General features: G+C 41.4%; 1 protein-coding gene across 3 annotated transcripts in view; it reads right to left on the reverse strand.

Moving 5' to 3' along the window:
• Positions 1-20862, reverse strand: part of ARHGEF6 (Rac/Cdc42 guanine nucleotide exchange factor 6) — a 219371-nt gene that overhangs the window by 60049 nt on the left and 138460 nt on the right. For 2 of the 3 annotated variants that reach the window (XM_073599228.1, XM_073599230.1), the window contains exons 15-17: positions 19383-19528; positions 17178-17333; positions 11139-11159 (exon numbers count right to left, since the gene is read on the reverse strand). In XM_073599228.1, the coding sequence (XP_073455329.1) occupies positions 11139-11159; positions 17178-17333; positions 19383-19528 (323 nt within the window). The remainder of the gene's footprint in view (positions 1-11138; positions 11160-17177; positions 17334-19382; positions 19529-20862) is intronic. The other variant, XM_073599229.1, reaches the window with a different exon arrangement.

Consider the following 20862-nt stretch of genomic DNA (forward strand, 5'->3'; position numbering starts at 1 on the left):
GTTTGTGCTCTTGGCAGCCCCCGGTGGTCACAATAGGCATAGCATGCATTTACCTTAAAGGAGAAAAGCCACTAGAACTCAAAAATTCTGTGGAATCTCCTCTTACCTTATCCAGCCGCAGGGTGCTGTTTACACAGACCCAATCTTCACCTCTCACGGTGGGCTCCGTTTGAAAAAACCGTCAGAGACTGGGGCCCCCATCAGTAGGGGGATCCAACAGTTCTGGGACCGTAAAGCACCTCGCCAGAAATTAGGAAGTTTAAAGCCATTTTCTGATCTGCGGGGTCCAGCTCTCTAAAAAGAGAAGCATTACGGGTAAAACCTCGTTTCTTCGGACACGAGGCCCGGGTACCATTCAATTCGGCCATGAAAAGACACTTTGAACGGATCCGGTTCGCCTGGCTTGCCCCAGTATAGGATCTTAGGATATTCCCTTTGGAGCTCAGCACAGGACATCTTTACACGTCCATCACCTAAGACACTGGCGTAAAAACTGAGGTATCCCTGCAAGGGGGAGGGATTATATAGGGGGTTGAACTTCCTGATAGGGTGTGCCAGTGTCCAATCACCAGTGATACCTATATAACCCATCAGTAATTACTGTGGCTCTGTGTCCCGTGATGTTCGAGAAAGAAACATAAATTCAATGACTGTGGGAGGAGGAGGGATGGATCCATGGTGTTACACCGTTAGCACACTTTGAAATATAAAAAAGTTTGAAGGCGCCCCAGATTGTGTAGATTTTTTTTCAACAGTGGCTCATTAGTGGTGTGTAGGATGATTTCCATGACAGAGACCGGTCACCTAAAAGGCCCACGTGGGAGAAAGGTAATTTGTGTACTCCCCTTTAGCCTATGAGGTAGCCTATCATAGAAAAAAGGGATTAAAGAGGGATCCGGTCCAATCTGCACTACAGGTGTTTGATAAGACTTGCCTAATAGAACACACTGGTTCTCAAAATCCCAAGGTACTCTGCAAACCATGTGAGCATGCATGCAGATTCAATTTCCCCTCTCAATACACCCTGCCCATTTACCAGTGTTAAAATGTCCTAAATGGTCACTAGGTATAAAATGAAAACTGTTCTCTAAAAAAAAAAAAAATGTTATAATTAATTCCTAGACTAAATAGAATTTTGCCAGACTAGTAAAATGAAAAAGTAAAAAGTAATTCAAAAGAAAAAAATTGCCTCAATATAGTCATGAATGTCCCAAGATAATGCAAACTGTTGCCTCTCACGATTTACAGATGTCTAGAGATTTAACCAATAAAGTCTTCCATGTTTTAATAAAGGGCCGCAACACCAGACAAAGTAATGGGAACACAGACAGGAGCATTCTGACACAAACATCTTATGAATAATTCCCAACAAAACAAAGTTTTTATTCAGCAATACAAAGTATATTCACAGTTGAAAGAGGAGAGGAAATTAATTAAGAAGGGATGTTTTCATTTTGGTACAATTGCAATACATTACATTTTCAATCTTCGCTTAAGGATATGCAGTCTTTTTCCGAATACTGATGGCTGCAAAGCTTGTTCTGACAGCATTTTATTATGCATTAAAAAGCAAAGGAAAAGATTTTTACACTGACAAAAAGCAGTGTTAATGCAATGTAATGCACACAGAAAAAGCACAGTCTACTTTTCAGAAGCCCACGGACACAGAAATACACAACACACAGTTTTTAACACAAGTAATCTTTATATTCTACTGCACAAATCATCTACAGGCAAAATGCATAGACCTACAAATGATTGTATCTATGTAGATCTAGGTAACACTCACGCACACACCTACACAGGTTGAACTAGATGAACTGGTGTCTATATTCAACCCTACCAACCATGAATTGGAAGTGGACTCGTCAATAATAATGAGCTCCGGCGTGTTCGCACACTTCACGTGCAGAGCCCGCCAGGAAGTCGGCAGGGCGCTGCGTTAATCACAGGCAGTGAGACATTGTCCCGATGCGCGGCTGCAGAGATCGGGAAATGTCTCACTGCCTGTGATTAGCACAGCACCGTGCCGACTTCCTGGCGGGCTCTGCACGTGGGCTGTGAGAACACGCCAGAGCTCATCTTTACTCATCAATCTGTGAAGGAAGACCTTTTTGGAAACTTATATGGAAACTGCCACTCTTTTGACTCCCATACTGCATACTAGTTATACAGAAATTAAACTATTTTGATTCACTGAGAGTGGTGCCACTGACCTACATCCAATTATTAGATTCCTAAAATTCTACATTTTAAAGTGAACTTTGATTTAGAGGAAGCCTGCATTCAGAAAGTATGAAGGATTCCATTGCTGACCTCTCCTGAAAATACTAAAAATACTGGTTCTGTGGCTGTCATGTTGATCAAAATGCTTTAGTCAGGGTCAAATTTCTATTGCTGGCTATTGTAGGTACACAACCTTGGGTGTGTTAAGCTTGTGCCTCTTCTATGAGCACCTTTAAATAAAACATGTTCTTGTTTTATTGCCTAACCTGTCTTAGAAAACTGTAGCAATGTGTAAAGAAGCCTGTGTAGGAAGAATGTGCACCAGATAATTACCCGGAAAAAAAGTTGCCATTCCAACTCTGCTTCTGATAGGCAAACGCCTATGACTCAGAATGAAAAACCTCTTCCTGGCTTTAGTAATCACTGATTTACAACACATATGTCGATTAGGAGTTCTGACTTCACGTTTTTTTCCTGTCTACGTGCTTCATCAGAATAGTAATTCCAAAAGGTATTGCAGCCACGCAACTAGAGTTTACAAAGAAGGTCAAGAACTGTGGTCTCTTTACTTCATTTGAGGTTTTTCTTTAAAACAGTATTAAACCCAGAAGCAAACATTTAATAAATAGCAACTTAACAATTCTTAGATGTGGTGGCTGCATTAGTTTCCTTTTTTAAGCTTTCTTTTAATTTTACCTGTGACCTAGCCATTAAGACTGATATATTTCAAAAGGACAAGCTCACTTGCATTTACAGGCTCTCTTGCAGTTACTGGCAGTGGTGCCTAAAATGATCAGCTTTTATTTATGGAAAAACCATTATCCCAACAAGAACAAATCTGTTTGTAACTGATTATAAAGTGTGAGCTGGCGTTTGGCTCTAATGTGTTAGTGTATCTAACACAGTACATTCTATCTAGTACATCTAACACTCCCCCAGACTGGCAATGCTGCTGTCCAAATGTGTCCCCTGTGCTCCTTCATCCAAGGTGGGGGCATGCTAATACAGGTGGTATATTACTGGCCAGATCACCAGGTCAAAACAGAGGGAAAAAAAAAGCCCCTAAAAAGAAAACCAATACAGATGCCACATCGGACCATTGGTAAGCTGCAATATATAAAATTTTTGGTTTTGGGTTTAATACCACTTTAACCCAAACTAACTATTCCAAGTGCTCATGTTCAGCGTCTTTAGAAGACAATTTAAAAAGACAATGAGATGTTGTGCCTTTCATTGGGGGATAGATTGCTTAGTTTAGCATAGTGACATACTTGTTTGAACCCCTTCCCTCCTACTCCGGCATGTCTTTAAACAGTTCTGAACGCCTGGGAAGTGGAAAGGATCAGTGCTCATGTGACCACTGTGATAGGCCGTCACAGTGATCACATGATTTGGAGCTAGTCAAATAGCCGATTATCAGTCCAGACAGACAGCGCTTTTCGACAGCTGTCTTTGTGCTGTCAGCACAGAAACATCGGCTGCCCAGCGAAGCTGCAGCACATATGTGGGCGGCAACAGGTTAAGTAACATTATGGGGTCTATTTATAAATGGTTTCACCCAAGAATCAAAAATGTTTCTAATTGGCTAAAGTTGTGAATCTTGGGTAAAAGGGTGAAAACATTTATAAATAGACCCCTTACGTCTTTTCCTCACCAGCATCACAGATATCTCTCTCTCTATATATATAGAGAGGAGAGAGGAGAGAGAGAGAGAGAGAGAGAGAGAGAGAGAGAGAGAGAGAGAGAGAGAGAGAGAGAGAGAGAGAGATCTATATAGATATATACAATATATATATATATATATATATATTTTTTTTTTTTTTTCTCCTTTTTTTTTTTTTTCTTTCCAGAAAAAAATACAAACTAGCAAAATGTGGATGAGTGAAATTTAGAAGCTGCAGTCTATTGCAGACAAAAACGAACGACACGTGGTACAATAACTGTAGAGCAGAGCTCAAGTTTCAAATTTGAATTTCAGAGTAATTGCATTAATTGCATGTTTGTCAGTTCAGTAAGAACATTTTTTTTATCCTAAGATATATTGTTGATTATTTTAATTAATGGCAATTAAAAGAAGGTGAACAAATGTTGAAAGCCTGGTTGTTTATGCAACCGGGGCTTAACTTGCAGAAACTATGTAGAATTAGAAGTCATGCTTTACATCCTTCACCTTAAAAGCTCAGCTACTTCCTAGTACTGTTTCCTTAGGCAAAATACAGACTTACAGTACAAGGGGAGTAGAGGAAAGAAGACCAAAAAACACCTTCTAACTTTAAATCACAATTGGGTTGATTTATTTAAACCGCAGAAAAGAAAATAAGCGGAAAAGGGGAGTTTATACCAGTAGAAAATAATAGGATTTTTTAAAACAGCTTACCTGTAAAATCCTTTTCTTTCGAAGGACATCACGGGACACAGAGCCACAGTAATTACTGATGGGTTATATAGGTATCACTGGTGATTGGACACTGGCACACCCTATCAGGAAGTTCAACCCCCTATATAATCCCTCCCCCTTGCAGGGATACCTCAGTTTTGTAGCCAAGCAATATAGTGTATTAGAAGAGGGGCGGGACCTCTGTGTCCCGTGATGTCCTTCGAAAGAAAAGGATTTTACAGGTAAGCTGTTTTAAAAAAATCCTATTTTCTTTCTCGAACATCACAGGACACAGAGCCACAGTAATTACTGATGGGATGTCCCAGAGCAATGCTACCTGAGGGGGGGGAACCACGACCAAGTAGGGTGCAATCAGACCTGAGGACCCTGTACCGCTGCCTGCAGCACACTACGCCCAAAGGCGATATCCTCATGCCTTCTCACATCCACCTGATAGAATCTGGTGAATGTATGAACTGAAGACCAGGTTGCGGCCTTGCAGATTTGAGCCATAGAGGCCCGGTGATGCACTGCCCAAGAAGCACCAATAGCCCTTGTGGAATGTGCCCTGATCTGAAACGGAGGAATCTTCTGTTTCAAACCGTAAGCTTGAATGATCAACTGTCGAATCCATTTAGAAATGGTAGCTTTTGACGCTGCCTGTCCTCTATTGGGACCCTCTGGCAGCACAAACAAAACATCCGTCTTGCGGATCTGAGTAGTTGCCCCAAGATAGGCCTTAACTGCTCTTACTACATCCAACGAATGTAGAGATCTCTCTTCCGGAGAACAGGGATCTGGAAAAAAGGAAGGTAGAACAATGTCTTGGTTTAAATGAAAATCAGAAACCACCTTCGGTAAAAAACTAGGATGAGGGCGTAGTACCACTCTATCCTTGTGTATAATCAAATAAGGCTCCTTACAGGAAAGAGCTGCTAATTCTGATACTCTTCTAGCAGAAGAGATGGCCACCAAAAAAATTAACTTCCTTGTCAACAAGACCAAAGGAATCTGATTTATTGGTTCAAAAGGCTGTTTCTGTAACACAGCCAGTACCAAATTCAAGTCCCAGGGGTTTAGGGGCGCTTTAACCGGAGGATTAAGACGCATCACCCCCTGCATAAAGTTTTGGACCAAAGAATGCGAAGCAAGTGGCCGCTGAAATAATACTGATAAAGCAGAGACCTGGCCCTTGATGGTACTCAAGGCCAGCTTCATCTCTAATCCCATCTGTAGAAAATCAAGGATTCTACCTATGACATATTTCCTGGGATGCCAACCTCTGGATTCACACCAGGTTATATAAGCCTTCCAGACTCTATGATAAATCATCCTGGAAGCTGGCTTCCTTGCATTAATCAAGGTAGATATGACAGGACCTGAGAGCCCACGACTCTTCAGAACGTGGGTCTCAATAGCCAAACCGTCAAATTTAGCGTTTGTAAGGCAGGATGGAACACTGGACCTTGAGATAACAGGTCTGGGCGTACCGGTAGGGTCCACGGGGAACCCACCGTCATCCTTACTATTTCTGCATACCAAGTCCTTCTGGGCCAAGCGGGGGCCACCAGAAGTACCGACTTCCTTTCCTGCCTGATCTTGCGAAGGAGTCGTGGTAGTAGCAGAATAGGCGGGAATGCATAAATCAGTGAGAACCGATGCCACGGAATCACCAACGCATCCATCCCGCATGCAAGAGGATCTTTTGTCCTTGCCACAAATCTTTCTATCTTTTTGTTGAATCGGGATGCAAAGAGATCTACATCTGGAACCCCCCATCTTTGGCATATGGCCCAAAAGACGTCGGGATGCAGAGACCATTCCCCTGGAAGTAACTGCTGGCGACTTAGATAGTCCGCCTGCCAATTCTCTATTCCCGGGATGAAAACTGCCGATATGCATGGCACATGCATCTCTGCCCAGACTAAGATCTGGTTCACCTCTTTTTGAGCAGCTCGGCTCCGGGTGCCTCCCTGATGATTGACATAAGCCACTGCTGTGGCATTGTCGGACTGGATCCTGACCGGACAACCCTGTACCCTGATAGTCCAGGCTTTTAGAGCTAGATGTATCGCCCGGATCTCCAGAATGTTGATGGGTAAGGTCCTCTCTGTCTTGGACCATACCCCTTGGACCGCAGCCTGTTCCAGAACTGCTCCCCAACCTGACAGACTGGCATCTGTTGTTACCACCGTCCAGGTAACCGGTAAAAAGGATTTCCCCTTCTGCAGGTTTTCGGGTATGAGCCACCAATTGAGGCTCTGACGCACCGCATGCGACAGGTGCATCGGAAAGTCTAATGCCTGAACCTTCTTGTTCCAGGTCGACAGAATACTGTGTTGCAGCATTCTTGAGTGAAACTGAGCATAGGGAACTGCTTCGAATGAAGACACCATCTTCCCTAGTAGCCTCATACAAAGGCGGACTGAGGGACCCTTCTTGGTCCTTACTGTCAGAATCAGCTCTCTCAAAGCAGTGATCTTTGCCTGGGGTAGAAATATTTTCTCCTGGCTTGTATCTATAATCAGACCTAAATACTCCAGTCTTCTTACTGGTTTTAGGAAAGACTTTTCTAAGTTGAGGATCCAACCCAGGTGTTCTAGATACCTGACCGTGGTCCTCAAGTTGCCCTTCAAAGAGGCTACCGACCGGTCTATCAAGAGCAGGTCGTCTAGGTATGCTATGACAGCTATACCCTGAGCCCTTAATCTGGCCAGAGGAGGAGCCAAGATCTTTGTGAACACTCGAGGTGCAGTGGCTATCCCGAAAGGCAGAGCCACAAACTGGAAATGGCGCCCTCCTACCTCGAAGCGCAGAAACTTCTGATGAGCAGGAAAAATGGGCACATGCAGATATGCATCTCTGATGTCTATTGATGCCAGAAATTCTCCCTGCAGGGTGGGAACTACTGTTCGAATTGATTCCATGCGGAAGGATTGAATCCTTAGGAATCGGTTCAGATCCCTTAAGTCCAGAATGGGCCTGACATCCCCATTTGGCTTTTGGACCGTAAAAAGGTTGGAATAGAAGCCCAATCCCTGGTCCTTTGCGGGAACTATCATAATGACCTCCTGCGACAAAAGTCGCTCTAACGCTAGAAGGAGCGACTGCTTCTTCTCTGGGTCTCTGGGAACATTTGATCTGAGGAACCGAGGAGAGGGGAATTCCTGAAACTCCAGCTTGTACCCTAAGGTTACCGTGGAGATTACCCATCTGTCCTGGAAGTCCTCCTGCCAGAGCTCTGAGAACTGTTGCAGTCTTCCCCCCACTCGAGTGAGCGGGGGCGCCCCCTCATGCAGAGGTCTTAGTGTTTTGCCTAGTAGGCTTCTTTCCCCAGGACTTCTTTTGTCCCTGGGGTTGACTCTTGTCTCTGGACCCCGATGGAGGTGGCCGTCGAGACTGCCTGGAGGCTGAAGCCCCCGGCGCTGGGGAAAGAGTCCGTTTGAAAGAGGGACGCTTACTCTTCTTCTTGACAGGTAAGAGAGTGCTTTTCCCACAAGAGATTCTCTTGATATAGTTATCCAAGTCCTCTCCAAACAACCTTGCACCACGAAATGGAAACCCAGCCAGTAGCTTCTTACATGGTGCTTCGGCTGACCAATTTTTCAACCATAGGATTCTACGTATATGCACCAACCCCAGTGAAAGACGGGAGGTTTGCACGATAGAATCTCTAATGGCGTCAACCACAAAGCATAAGGCCGCTGGAAGATTAGCAAACCCCTGGGCCTGCTGTTCAGGTAATACTTTGATGACCTGCTTAACATGGTCTCTTAAGTATTGACAGACTCCAATCGCTGCTACTGCAGGTTGGGCCACTGATCCTGCTAAGGAGAAAACATCCTTCAATAGGGATTCCATCCTTTTATCTACAGGATCCCTGAGCATCTGAGCATTGTCTACAGGACAAGTCAGGCTATTATTTACAGAGGAAATGGCGGCATCAATAGCCGATATTCCCCACATTTTAATAAACTTTTCTTCCATCGGATAAAGTGTTGAAAACTTTCTCGGCGGAAAAAAACGTTTGTCTGGGTGATCCCACTCAGAATAAATAAGCTTTTCAAGTAAAGTATGAACAGGAAAAGCATGTGCTGCTTGGAAAGGTTTCAGTGACCCCAAAGCAGAAGAGGATTCTTTAGCAGTTTCAGGTATGGGCAACTTAAATGTGGAGCGGACCAAACCAGTGAGGATCTGCACTAAGACTTTCTCCTCTTGGGAAGTCGCAGAGGGTCCCTCTCCACCTGAATCCTCGGAAGAGGAATCATCCGTCCCATCCCGATCCTCTGAAAGGGATTCATCTCCTTTATCCCAGAGCTCCTCTGTCTGAGGGTCTTGGGGAACAGAGGAAAGCCTAGTGCGTTTTCTTCCACTGAGTGAAGACGTAAACTGGTAACCAGATCTGCCTGAACGGCTATCTTCAGAGATGGTGGCCATTAGGCCGCAGAGCCCGGGTGGTATAATCACTTTCTAGACCCCTGTGGCCCCTAGCCTGGGGGGGGGAACATTCAAACATGAGAAATCCCCCTTTCCATCTTACCTGTTTGCAGCCTGCTTGAGACGCTGGGACATAATCAGCGATGAAACACCTGAGACAGACAGTCAGCATGTGTAGGTTTGTGCTCTTGGCAGCCCCCGGTGGTCACAATAGGCATAGCATGCATTTACCTTAAAGGAGAAAAGCCACTAGAACTCAAAAATTCTGTGGAATCTCCTCTTACCTTATCCAGCCGCAGGGTGCTGTTTACACAGACCCAATCTTCACCTCTCACGGTGGGCTCCGTTTGAAAAAAACGTCAGAGACTGGGGCCCCCATCAGTAGGGGGATCCAACAGTTCTGGGACCGTAAAGCACCTCGCCAGAAATTAGGAAGTTTAAAGCCATTTTCTGATCTGAGGGGTCCAGCTCTCTAAAAAGAGAAGCATTACGGGTAAAACCTCGTTTCTTCGGACACGAGGCCTGGGTACCATTCAATTCGGCCATGAAAAGACACTTTGAATGGATCCGATTCGCCTGGCTTGCCCCAGTATAGGATCTTAGGATATTCCCTTTGGAGCTCAGCACAGGACATCTTTACACGTCCATCACCTAAGACACTGGCGTAAAAACTGAGGTATCCCTGCAAGGGGGAGGGATTATATAGGGGGTTGAACTTCCTGATAGGGTGTGCCAGTGTCCAATCACCAGTGATACCTATATAACCCATCAGTAATTACTGTGGCTCTGTGTCCCGTGATGTTCGAGAAAGAAAATTAGGTTTCAAATTTAACCAAATGTTAAAATTAAAAATTGTACAGTAGCCAACTAACTAATGGTATATTTAGGTGCTTCTGAGGCCACATTAGGCACTAAAGAAAAAATATTATTTTCATAATCTAAGGCATTATAATTGACTTTACTGCCATTCACCTCTATGGAATACCTAAACAAGGTAGCAGGGGTGTGCTCATGACCACTCTGTTACAGCATTGTTACCTAAGAATAGCATAGCCATGGACATGCTACAACCCACATTATCACACCTGCAAACTTTATAGTGGCATTACGAAGATGTTGCATGGTCACTGCATACCTTCCAGTAACTGCACATGATGGCTAACAATCTAGATAAGCCATCTGTATTTTGGGGAACACTTGGAACATGGCACTGAGTGCACTAACTGCTGGAAATTAACCAATTCTGTGTGTTAACTGCCAACAATTACTTGCTCCTGTGTTGAAAACTCTAGGTGGGTAATAGAGTAAAATTACTGTTTCCAATTACACCTGTTATTTATTCACCCCCAATTAATGCAGTTTTCTGAAGGTCTACTTAGAGACATAGTGCCAGGAAGGAGGAACATTGCACCAGAAAAAGCACTAACAAAAATCCAAGAGTCCAAAAATTATTTATTAGTGCAGTAAATAAAAACATTCAAATTTGGCATTAGCTCCAAATTTGTGCTCATTTCTTTTCTCCAGTTTTAACGATTGAGCTCCATTGTCTCTTCTTGACTGCTTACATTTTCAGCCTAATTTATGACATAACTGAGGTAACAATTTTATCCTTAAATTAATAAACACTTACATGATTTTATCAGAAGGCAGCACTGTGCTAAAGTAAAGACCCTTTGCTTATCACTTGTTCCTGCTTCACAGGCATTGTTTGATATATTTGTTTTAGAACAAGAATAAGATATTTTTCAGAGCTAGTAGTCTTTTTTTCATGATGCAGGGAAAAAGACAGTAATGTACACTATTCACAGCAGTCAATTAGAATTCAGCTAGATGTCTACTAGTTACGGTCGCATCATGACTTACTCAACCACATTATAAAAGGGAACCCTTACAGTTTTATATTATGAACCTCACTCTTTACAATATGCTGTAGATTATTTTTAGCAAATGACAAGCCTATGTTTGCTTTTACCTCAAATCTATACATACATTCAGGGAGACGTAGTAATTGCAGGTATTAGACAGACACAAGCAAGGATACTATAGACGCAGGGAAGAAGCTTCCATATTGCAGCATAAGAATAGGTTCTACCCTTACCTTCAAGATATAAGACATCCTCTACAATAAATATGTAGAAAAAGAAAAGAATATGGGTAAGAGAGAGCAAGTAAAATAACAGTTTAACAGAGTCATTGCCCAACCACTCAATCTAAGAAAATAGATCACTGTCATTAAAACAAGTCTGCACTGGGTGATTGAAGTTACAAAAATACATTTTAAATAAATAAAGTAGGGCAAATTAAGAATGTTTTTCAAAGTACCTAGTATTTAACCCTTCACTCAATTCATAATTCAAAATGGGTAAGATAAAGACACATAATTGTCTTCAAGTGCTATCATCCCAGTAATGTATAAAATATGTGGGGTATATATATGGAGGGACTTTCAAATTATAGCACCGAAGAAATAAAAAAAAGAAAAATGTTATGCCAAAAAAAAAAAAAAACAATTTATAAATGTTCTTTTTTGTGGTACAATCTATGAGTAATAAAACTTTATAGTTTTCAAATGTGTGCATATATGGTTCATCAATTGCTTAGTGGTATATGAATTCTCTATATTTGTACTTGTTATCTAGTTTAGATTGATGAAAAAGACTGTTAACCCATCTCCTTCAAGATTGTTGCATTTTGTTATGGAATATATGCTTTTTCATGTTGGTCCTGATGAAGTATATATATTCTATAAAGCAGCCTTTTCAACCAGGGTGCCCAGGCACCCTGGAGTACCTTGCCTTGAGGTTTCTACAGGGGTGCCTTGGCAAAATGCCTAAAAATTGCCCAAAATTTGTATACAAGCTGACGTGTGGATGAAGCCTGCCTTTTAGTTACACAAAGCCATAGGTTTCCATTGTGCATCATTACCTTCTAGCTGCCGGCATTCTTACAACCAATGACATCATCAGTTGATTTGCTTTGGAAAAAGAAAATCACCTTGAACGTTGGGTGTCCTACTTGTGTGGATGGTGTTGCATTATGTAAAACTAATAGTTTTAAAGGGTGCCTTGACTGAAAAAAGGTTGAAAATCACTGCTATAAAGCACATTGAACACATTCATGAGAAACATCTTCTGCAGTGTTTTTATATGCAGTCTGTGTCTAAATTATCAACCTGTATATAGCATGTACCTAAATGATTTTATGTCAGTAACTTTGCATGTGTTCAGGTAGATTTTTTATTATATATATCTTAATCAATACATTATCTTTTTCTTAGTGATTTGTTATCTTTTGAGTGCTCTAATTGGGAGTACCTCTATATAGTCCCCTCATTCTTTAACCATTCATGGATTCATAACCTCTGCTGGATAATAAGGCTAGAGAATCCAGTGGTTGCAATTAGGGAACAACTTGATATATACTTACTGCACATTCATCTTCTGCCCATGGCACCTAGGTAAGTATGACATCACAATCCTTCCAACGAGATCATAGGAATGGGGAGGATCCAAAATCCAATGAGCAGAGACTCTTGCACTTTGCTGGAGTGCATTCTTGCAAGACTTGGGGTTCTCACCATTTCCTAGGAACCTCACCAGAAGAATAGTGACATTCTGTATATAGCAATAAATACAGGGGAGGGGGCTCTGAGATAATGAGCAGACCCTCTTGCAAGGTTTATTTTAAGCAAGAGAATATGCATGAAACTCAGGAAGCTGGCATTTTCAGAATACCAGCTCAGCAATGGTATCCTCCACATATCTCTTAGGACAGGCATATTTAAACCCACAAAACCTAGTAGCACTTTCAATGCTGCTGGATCTTGCTCTCAGTGCAATTCCCTAAACTTCCAATCTTCACAGAAAAGAGTTAGGAGTGGAAATTGCAGTCTCTGATGAGTCTCTTAGCTTGGAGAAGGGAGAGAGGGGGAGGGGGAGGGAGGAACAGGGGTTTGCCTTTTTAGTTTTAGGCTATGGGGCTGTGTGTTTCTATTAATGCACACGATTTGAGGAGACAATACTTAGGCACTTGCATGTAAGGGTGGCTCCAAAGGCTATTGCAAGAAAAACGAGCCACACACATACAGGAAAACAGGGGCAGTGGCTTAAAGAAGCTTCAGTCTCAGTAAGTAATTTAATCAGCTTCTGGAAGTGTTTAAAAAACAGAGTTTAACATCGCTTTAGAGTGAAAAGGTTTCACTATTTTAATCTACACTTTAAATATTTTAATTGGACGAGCTAGAAATATACTGTTCATGAGGCCCACAGTACAAGTGCTTTTGGAGTGATCTACTACCTACATGAATGCGTAAATGTCTTTATAATTTTTTTTTAATATATTCTTGGTATGAAAGAAGTTCCCTTGCTTTAGAAACCATCTTTATCTTCATACAAAAAGCTGAACCTCAGACAGATTCACATTGATGCATGGCAACACGTTTTAACACACAAAATGTTATGTACAGTGTGTTGCAGTGTTGCACTATTCCTTCTACAATAACACACACATTAGTAAAAGCAGTACAGGTGCTTGTATGTGTGCAGAGGTGCATTGACAGCCCATTCAAAATCATGAAATACCTTCATGAGTGTGTGTAAACACACCACAATAGTAATAACGGGCTCCATAGCCGACTCTTCTAAAGAACAATATTGTGGGAGTTATTCCACAATTTCTACGGAAACCAGATTCCAAATTCCTAGTGCAGGTTATAAATATATGGTTTCTGTAGGCAAGACACCTTTAACGTGAATATCATATGTTAAGGTTCTGAGTCTTCTGCCCTTGGGACTTTAAAACACCAAGTTCCTGTCAGCTCCATTACTGAGCTTCCCCATGGCAGCCTCTACCAGCTGTAATGGTGCTATATGGAGTAATTTTTTTTTGCTATACAGAGGGCAACTTTCTAAAACAGGGGAATAAATATCATATGTAGTACAGTCTTCCATACAGGAAAATAAAAAATACAAAAATCCCATGTATGCCACATGCAGAATATTTGGGGGTCCCTCTCAAAATAGGAAATGGGACAAAAACTGTACTGTACTACATGGGGTAGCTAACCTTTACCCTTTGTCTCTTAACCTAAGATTGTACCAATTTCCTACTACAGTATATAGCCCAGCTATGAAAGGAAACTTGTACTGGGAAAATATGAGGGCTGCCTAAGCTCACATATATAACTGAAAATGCTAACTGGCTGGCTTTGATGCCGATCCAGTGGCTTCAATACTTTCTGGGGTATGGATTCAGGCCAAGTTTGTAGATCAGGACTTCTGACTCCACATTGACTTTCTAATCTGCATTCTTGTTCTGGGTTAGTGACTCTAAAAGTACTGAAGCTAGAGAGAGCCAAGGAAATCTTTGTCTAAGAAAAGGGCCAGTAATGGTAGTTCCTGTATATCTCTCAGTTTCTTTTGTGATAAAATATCTGAGAAAGAACTATCAAAACTAGTTTCCCGTTAGTGATGACTGATAAAGGGCAGAGAGTTTGTTTCATTTAATGGTTGCCACATCTGCTGCATGAACACTATTCAGAAAATTGACATGGCACTCTATAAGATACTTCACACAATGTAGGCTGCCCTTACTGAAAAATGCTGAGAGCTCATGGCTTACCACATTAAAAGGGCAAGACCCCTAAGGCAATACATATTTGGCACCCACTCACATCTTAAGACTGCATGTTCTAATTACAGACAGGAAGTCTGAGGCTTGTCATTGAGACACGTGTGATGCTGGCAGTTGTATGAGAAAGCACATGCTAAGCGGAAAAAAAAAAAATTCTTTGATGACCTTGAAGCATTTCCTGTTTTTTTGGTACATAGCCAGTAACCTATTAACTCACAACTACCTAAAATGATGCTCAAGTATAAAAAATGGGAGATTCTTCTAAATGTCTTTGACCACGAAAAAATGAAATTACATTATTGGGAGGTTGCTTTTGGCTTGGTCCATTTGTCAAATGCTTACATTCCCCACTGGAATTTTTTCCCATCTTCTTTTGACTGTAGGCCAAATAAAATAGTCACACTTCCACTGAGAATTTCTTTATAGGAATCGGTCAAATTGTACATAAACGAGGCTAACTTGGCTTATAACCATGCCCATGTTTCCCAAACTTGAAAAATTACACTGGTAAAAGGCACAGGTTATGTGCAGTATTTCCAGTTGAATATGCAATGTGAACAAAGAGACTCTAGGGATGGCTACATAGAATCCATAAGAAATTAGAATTATTTCAATCATGGTTTCGAAGTGTCAATTCTGTAGGTTTTCAATTGTCATTATGAAATGGAGCATTGTCCCAGCTATTGCAGGTAGCACAAGATTAAACTTGCATTTTCAAAGAGAGAGAAAAAAAAAAGCTGTGAACCAGGGACTCCTCGAAAGCCACGTTTAATTGCACTCTTAAATGTATGTTTTACTGTTATTACTTTTATATTAGGTTGAGGAACTTTTGTTGTTGCTGCTAGGTACAGTACATGAAATGTTACACATACTGTAAATATTCAACATGTACCACTTGCTGCCAGGAAGTTGCAGCAGAGGTTTCAACTGCAACTCCCCACTAAGCTGCTATCATGTGAACAACCTGTGTAATTGTAACTTGGCAATTTAGGTCTATTCACAACACACTAAGGCCGGGTTCACACCTATATGAATTAGATGCAAGTTTCCCCGCATCTAATTCGCATAACAGGAGAATGTGACTGGCTCCCTATGGAGCCGGTTCACATATCTCCATTGCGGCTGGGGAGTGCACTGCACAGAAACGCTGTGCATCATTGGCTAATTTCAGGGCCGAATTCAGGCATACAATTGGCCCTGATTCGTCCCTGAAATGGGGAACAGGGACGCACAGCACTCCTGTGCGATCCGCAGCGGGTTCCAGTGTGAACTGAGCCTTAAGCTGAATAGAAAGCAAACACCCTTCCTCTTGCTAGCGTGCACAGACGGTATGGATTTTAGTCAACAGGTATTGTTGGGATTTCTTATTAGAAAGTCCAGCATGTTCAATAAATTAAAACATTCGGCCATAAAATCATCTAGTTTTAACCCTTTAGCTGCCAGCAACATAAGGCTTACGTCTGTGGCTTTTACACAAAATGTAGGTTTGTTTTCAGCCAACTGTCAGCTTTCTATTGCAAATGAATTAGGTGGTTGTAAAACTGCTCGATCACCTCCACAGACACCAGAGTGGACTACCCACCCATTCGCTGATCCTCCCTCCGATGAATGAACCAGGAAGCTGTCATTTGCTGACAACACTGGCTGGATAGACAGCTAATGGAGAACAATCTGTGCTACATTAGCTGTAGCGGAAAGGACTGCGGGTCTAATAGACCCTGATGTCTCGTTAATGGGAACCAGTCACTGTAAAAATGCTACCACATTAGATTTTTACAGTTAGATACAAAAAAAAAAAAGTTTGAAACCCCTCACCCAAACACACACATAAAACCCATGCAACAGGTGTGACTATGTATGAAAACAGCATCTGCGATACACATGCTACAGTGAGAGCAATGATTCTAGGGCCATTATTCTTGGTTAACTCTTAACTGATGACCTGAGCTTTAAAAGTGTTGTTTAAGAATAATTTTAATTTATTTTACAGGTGCACAAAATTGTAAGGCCTGACATGTTTAGTATCTATTTACTCATTGCAATTTGTTTTTTTTTTATATTTTACCAAAAATAAATTAGAAAAGGGCCAAAAACATTTTTTCCCTTGAACAAATCACATTAAACGTGCATTTAAAGGGCAATGTAAGATACTGAAAATAGCCACTTTTAGCTAAGATTTTTAGCTTCGTTCCATGTGAACTAAATCTGAGCTTATTCTTATTCATGACTAACATTTGGGAAACATGGACAAAGTAAGTGTGATGGCGGAGAGCACTGATGAAGGAAATAGGATAGAAGTCCAGTGGAGGATTCTAAGCAACTGGTGTGTGCTGCACCATGACCTATCAGTTTTAATGGCTTTTACTCATAAGCATTATTTGATGTGGAAGCATATATTGGATATTGGAAATAAACAGAAAATACAACACAATAAAATATACATCTATTGTATATTTTATAATTAATATAGTAATACTTATATAGAACATAGAGATTTAGAGGCTACCTCTTTATAGCTGAGTGCAGCTGATGGTCGAAGTGGTGGAGCTGGCCGCAAGCAACTCAAGGTCCAGGCTTTGTAAATTTTGGCAGGTTCTAGTGGTCCACGAGGATGTAATATAGGGGAGTGGTGAGATGGAGGGGTGTTTTTTCTGTCTGAAGCCTGCCAGTTTGAAGGACAATTTTAAAAAGTATTTAAAGCATTACTCCAGTATAAAACAACAAGAACAAGATAAAAATAAATAGCTCATTAAAAGATAAAGTAACAAAACTAGCTTTCATCTCCAATTGAGGGATTTGACCCACAGAACTTTTTTTTCTCTGCTGTTGCCTCAGTGAAAAGAGAAGCAGAGCGCTGATATGCTCATCTCACTGTCACTTTGCTGTATCTTTCTATCGGCATGCTTCTTGTCAGTAGCAGTTTCTATTTTTCAGCAAGCATACCATATTTTTCAGATAAGAAAACAACTTCTGGTATGCAACAATGGCTGAAAGGATGTTCCTCACCAACAAGTCAATGCTTGGGTTGGTAGAAGTTGATGCTGTGATGAAAAGTTATTTGGGCGTAAAAATTAGACATAGGATAGCATTATGTAAAAATGCTAGTTTACTTAGCTGATATAAATATTTAAAAAAAAAAAAGACTGATTTCACAAGGCAATATGTACAAGTTAATGCCCATACTATAGCTACACCAATGTGAATCAGAACTTCACCCCTAAAAAGGGAAATCCTGCTTTCATGCCTCCCCTGCACCCCTTCAACTTTTGGACACTTTTTTGGGGGGAGTGGGTACCTGGGTTTGGTAGGAACCCACTCCCACTTTCGCCTAGGCGATCTGGGCGGAAGTTCAGGCACCCATCGCAACCCCCCCCCGTACCTACCTGCAGCCTTTTGGGACATGTCACAGGTCCCAGAAGGCTGCAGCACAATTCACAGGAAACAGGCTGCAAAACCACATGGAGTTTCAGCTGGCTTCTCACAGTTATGGCGGAGGCGGGGACCCAAAGACTGGCAAAGAACTGGCCCAGGGGAGGACAGCCCTGGATCCCTGGACAGGTAAGCATCCTTTTATTAAAAATCATCAGCTACAGTATTTATGGCTGCCACCTTTTAATTTTTGGGGGGTTTTGGGATAGAAGAACTTCTTTAATAAGGATATAACTGCGTAGGCAGCTTGTATTTTGGAATTTTGCACAGTGGTACAGGTCATTCTAACCACTGATCTACTATCTTTATTGATAATGAGATGATTTTAGCCATGCAGGCACATTTAAACAGATAATTTAATAGCAATTTATCTACATAAAGTTCTAAGATCTACATAAGTTCTTGCCAACAATAAGCAATAATGTTTTACTTCCATCTTATGGAAAAATAAAACAAGAATGTTGATATAGGCAACACCTCCATTTTTATGCTTATTCTGTTCTCCTGTTTTAATAAATAATTTCAAAGCTTATAGACTGAGCAAATCAACAGGTTCATATTAATGCCAACCCTACAAACTGCAAATGCTTTCCCTTTGCTTCCCAGCTGCCAGGATTATAGAGAGGTAACCCCGTGCAATATCCAAAGTAGAGTTTATACAGAGCAAAGGACTCTCAAACCCCCATATGGAAGCTCTGTGTGCTTAAGCAGCCAAGTAGAAGAGTGAAGCTGGCCATACACTATTAGAATTGAATTCAAAATCTTTTTTTAAGAAAATTTGTATAATTTTCTAATTGTTAGGTCAAACTGGCATTTCATTTTGACAAGAAACTTTAAAGCATAATGAAAATAGTTTCTTGAGCAAATGAATTTACAGCAGATGTGGTTTTCATTTGGAAAATTGCATTCATTCCGAAATCAAATGTTATAAACAAGTACTTTCAAATGACATTAGTAAAGTCATCCAATGTACCGAGAATTTTTCTACAAATAGTCATATAAATATTTGTATGAACAATCGCCACATGCTCCATTATACCGAAAGGCAAAATGTGTTTTCCTTCTATCCCAGATGCTGAACGGCAGCATTTGTGCTGCTGCTGAGGCCAGAATTAAAGTGAACTTGTTGCTTTATCCTACATGAGAAAATCTCAGGCTTGCTTTAATAAACTTTGTAACACCTATAACCGATTGATTATCTCAATAAATATTCCTTCTGTTAAAAAAATAAATAAATCTTTGTAACCCAATAATACTGTCAAGAAAAGATTGTATAACTTACAGAGTGGGTGGTAGTACCCCATGACGGTGTTTTACATAAAGAGGCATGTGAAGTAGGCGTTTTAGTTAGACGGTAAAGATGATCTAGCCATTCTTGACAGTCCTGACCGCTGCTGCAGTGGACCACAATACGCTCTATCATATGTCCTGCATTGCAAAAAAATAAACATTTTAGGACACATAAAAGAAAAAGTGACACTAGCTTTCCTTTTTTTAAAGCTTGATAAAAGTTGAATTTCAGGCAGATATACAAAAACACAATCATTAAATCATTTTAAAAAGGAATTAAATGTATTTTTACATTCATGTAACATAAAGCTAGATGCCTAGCGGTCATACTAATCCAACGATGACTTTAAAGTATAACTAAAGGCAAAACTTTTTTTTGCTGATGTGGGAATAGAACCTCTGAACGGTTTTTATTGCTGCCTGTATTCCCATTAGTAAGGTTCACCCTTTCTGATGGTCCTAATTACCAATGTCACCAGGAATAAAGGTAAGGGTAAATCCAAAATTTGCAGTTGCCTTCCCTGATTCCTCCTCCCCCATTCCTCTAATCAACATGGTAATGAAATTATTAAAACCTTTTTTCAGTTTTCATTCCATGTTTTATTATAGACCAGTCAAATCAGAAGGCCTTTGTGCTTCTCTATGCAATGTAGGTAGATAGTGGCTGGTGGGAGGGGTCGGCAGGATGCAGTACATGCTTCCTTAAAGCAGAAAGCTGTTGTAAAGCCAGTATGTAATTCTGAGCCTCAATGATTGCAAGAACTGAAATCCAGTGAAGGAAAGGGGTGGGTGAGGGAGAGTAAGGCTGGGGAAGAAAGAGCTAGGGGATGCTGGATGTCCTCCAGCAGGGAGATGAGGTGGGTTCTATCTGAGTTGCTGCAGTTTCTAGTACATACTGTTCAGTGAAATCAGATTAGGCAATTTCAGCACAGAAGAGGAGCCTGTGCACGATGGAGGGTAAGGCTGGAGTTCAGTTTTAACCACTTGCCGAACGCCTTCCGCGTATACTGTGGCACGGCGGCTCGGCTGTGCAAACCGACGTACCTGTACGTCAGTCTGTGCATTAGAGACAGTGCGCGCGCGCGCAGGTCTGGCGGACTCAATGTCTGCAGGCCACCCGTGATCGCGGTACAAAGAGGCAGAACAGGGATCTGCCGTCTGTAAACAAGGCGGAAACCCATTCTGACAGGGGGCAACATGGAGATCTGCTGTTCCTAGTGATCAGGAACAGCGATCTCTGTGTTGTCCCAGCAAGCCCATCCCCCACACAGTTAGAACACACCTAGTGAACACAGTTAGCCCTTTGACCGCGCCCTAGTGTTAACCCCTTCCCTGCCAGTGTCATTTATACATTGATCAGTGCATTTTTTTTAGCACTGATCAGTGTAATAATGTCACTGTTCCACAAAAAGTGTCACCTGGGGTCAGATTTGTCTGCCGCAATGTCGCAATCTCGCTAAATATTGTAGATC

This window comes from Aquarana catesbeiana, linkage group LG09, assembly GCF_042186555.1.
Source record: "Aquarana catesbeiana isolate 2022-GZ linkage group LG09, ASM4218655v1, whole genome shotgun sequence".
In the NCBI taxonomy this organism is placed as follows: domain Eukaryota; kingdom Metazoa; phylum Chordata; class Amphibia; order Anura; family Ranidae; genus Aquarana; species Aquarana catesbeiana.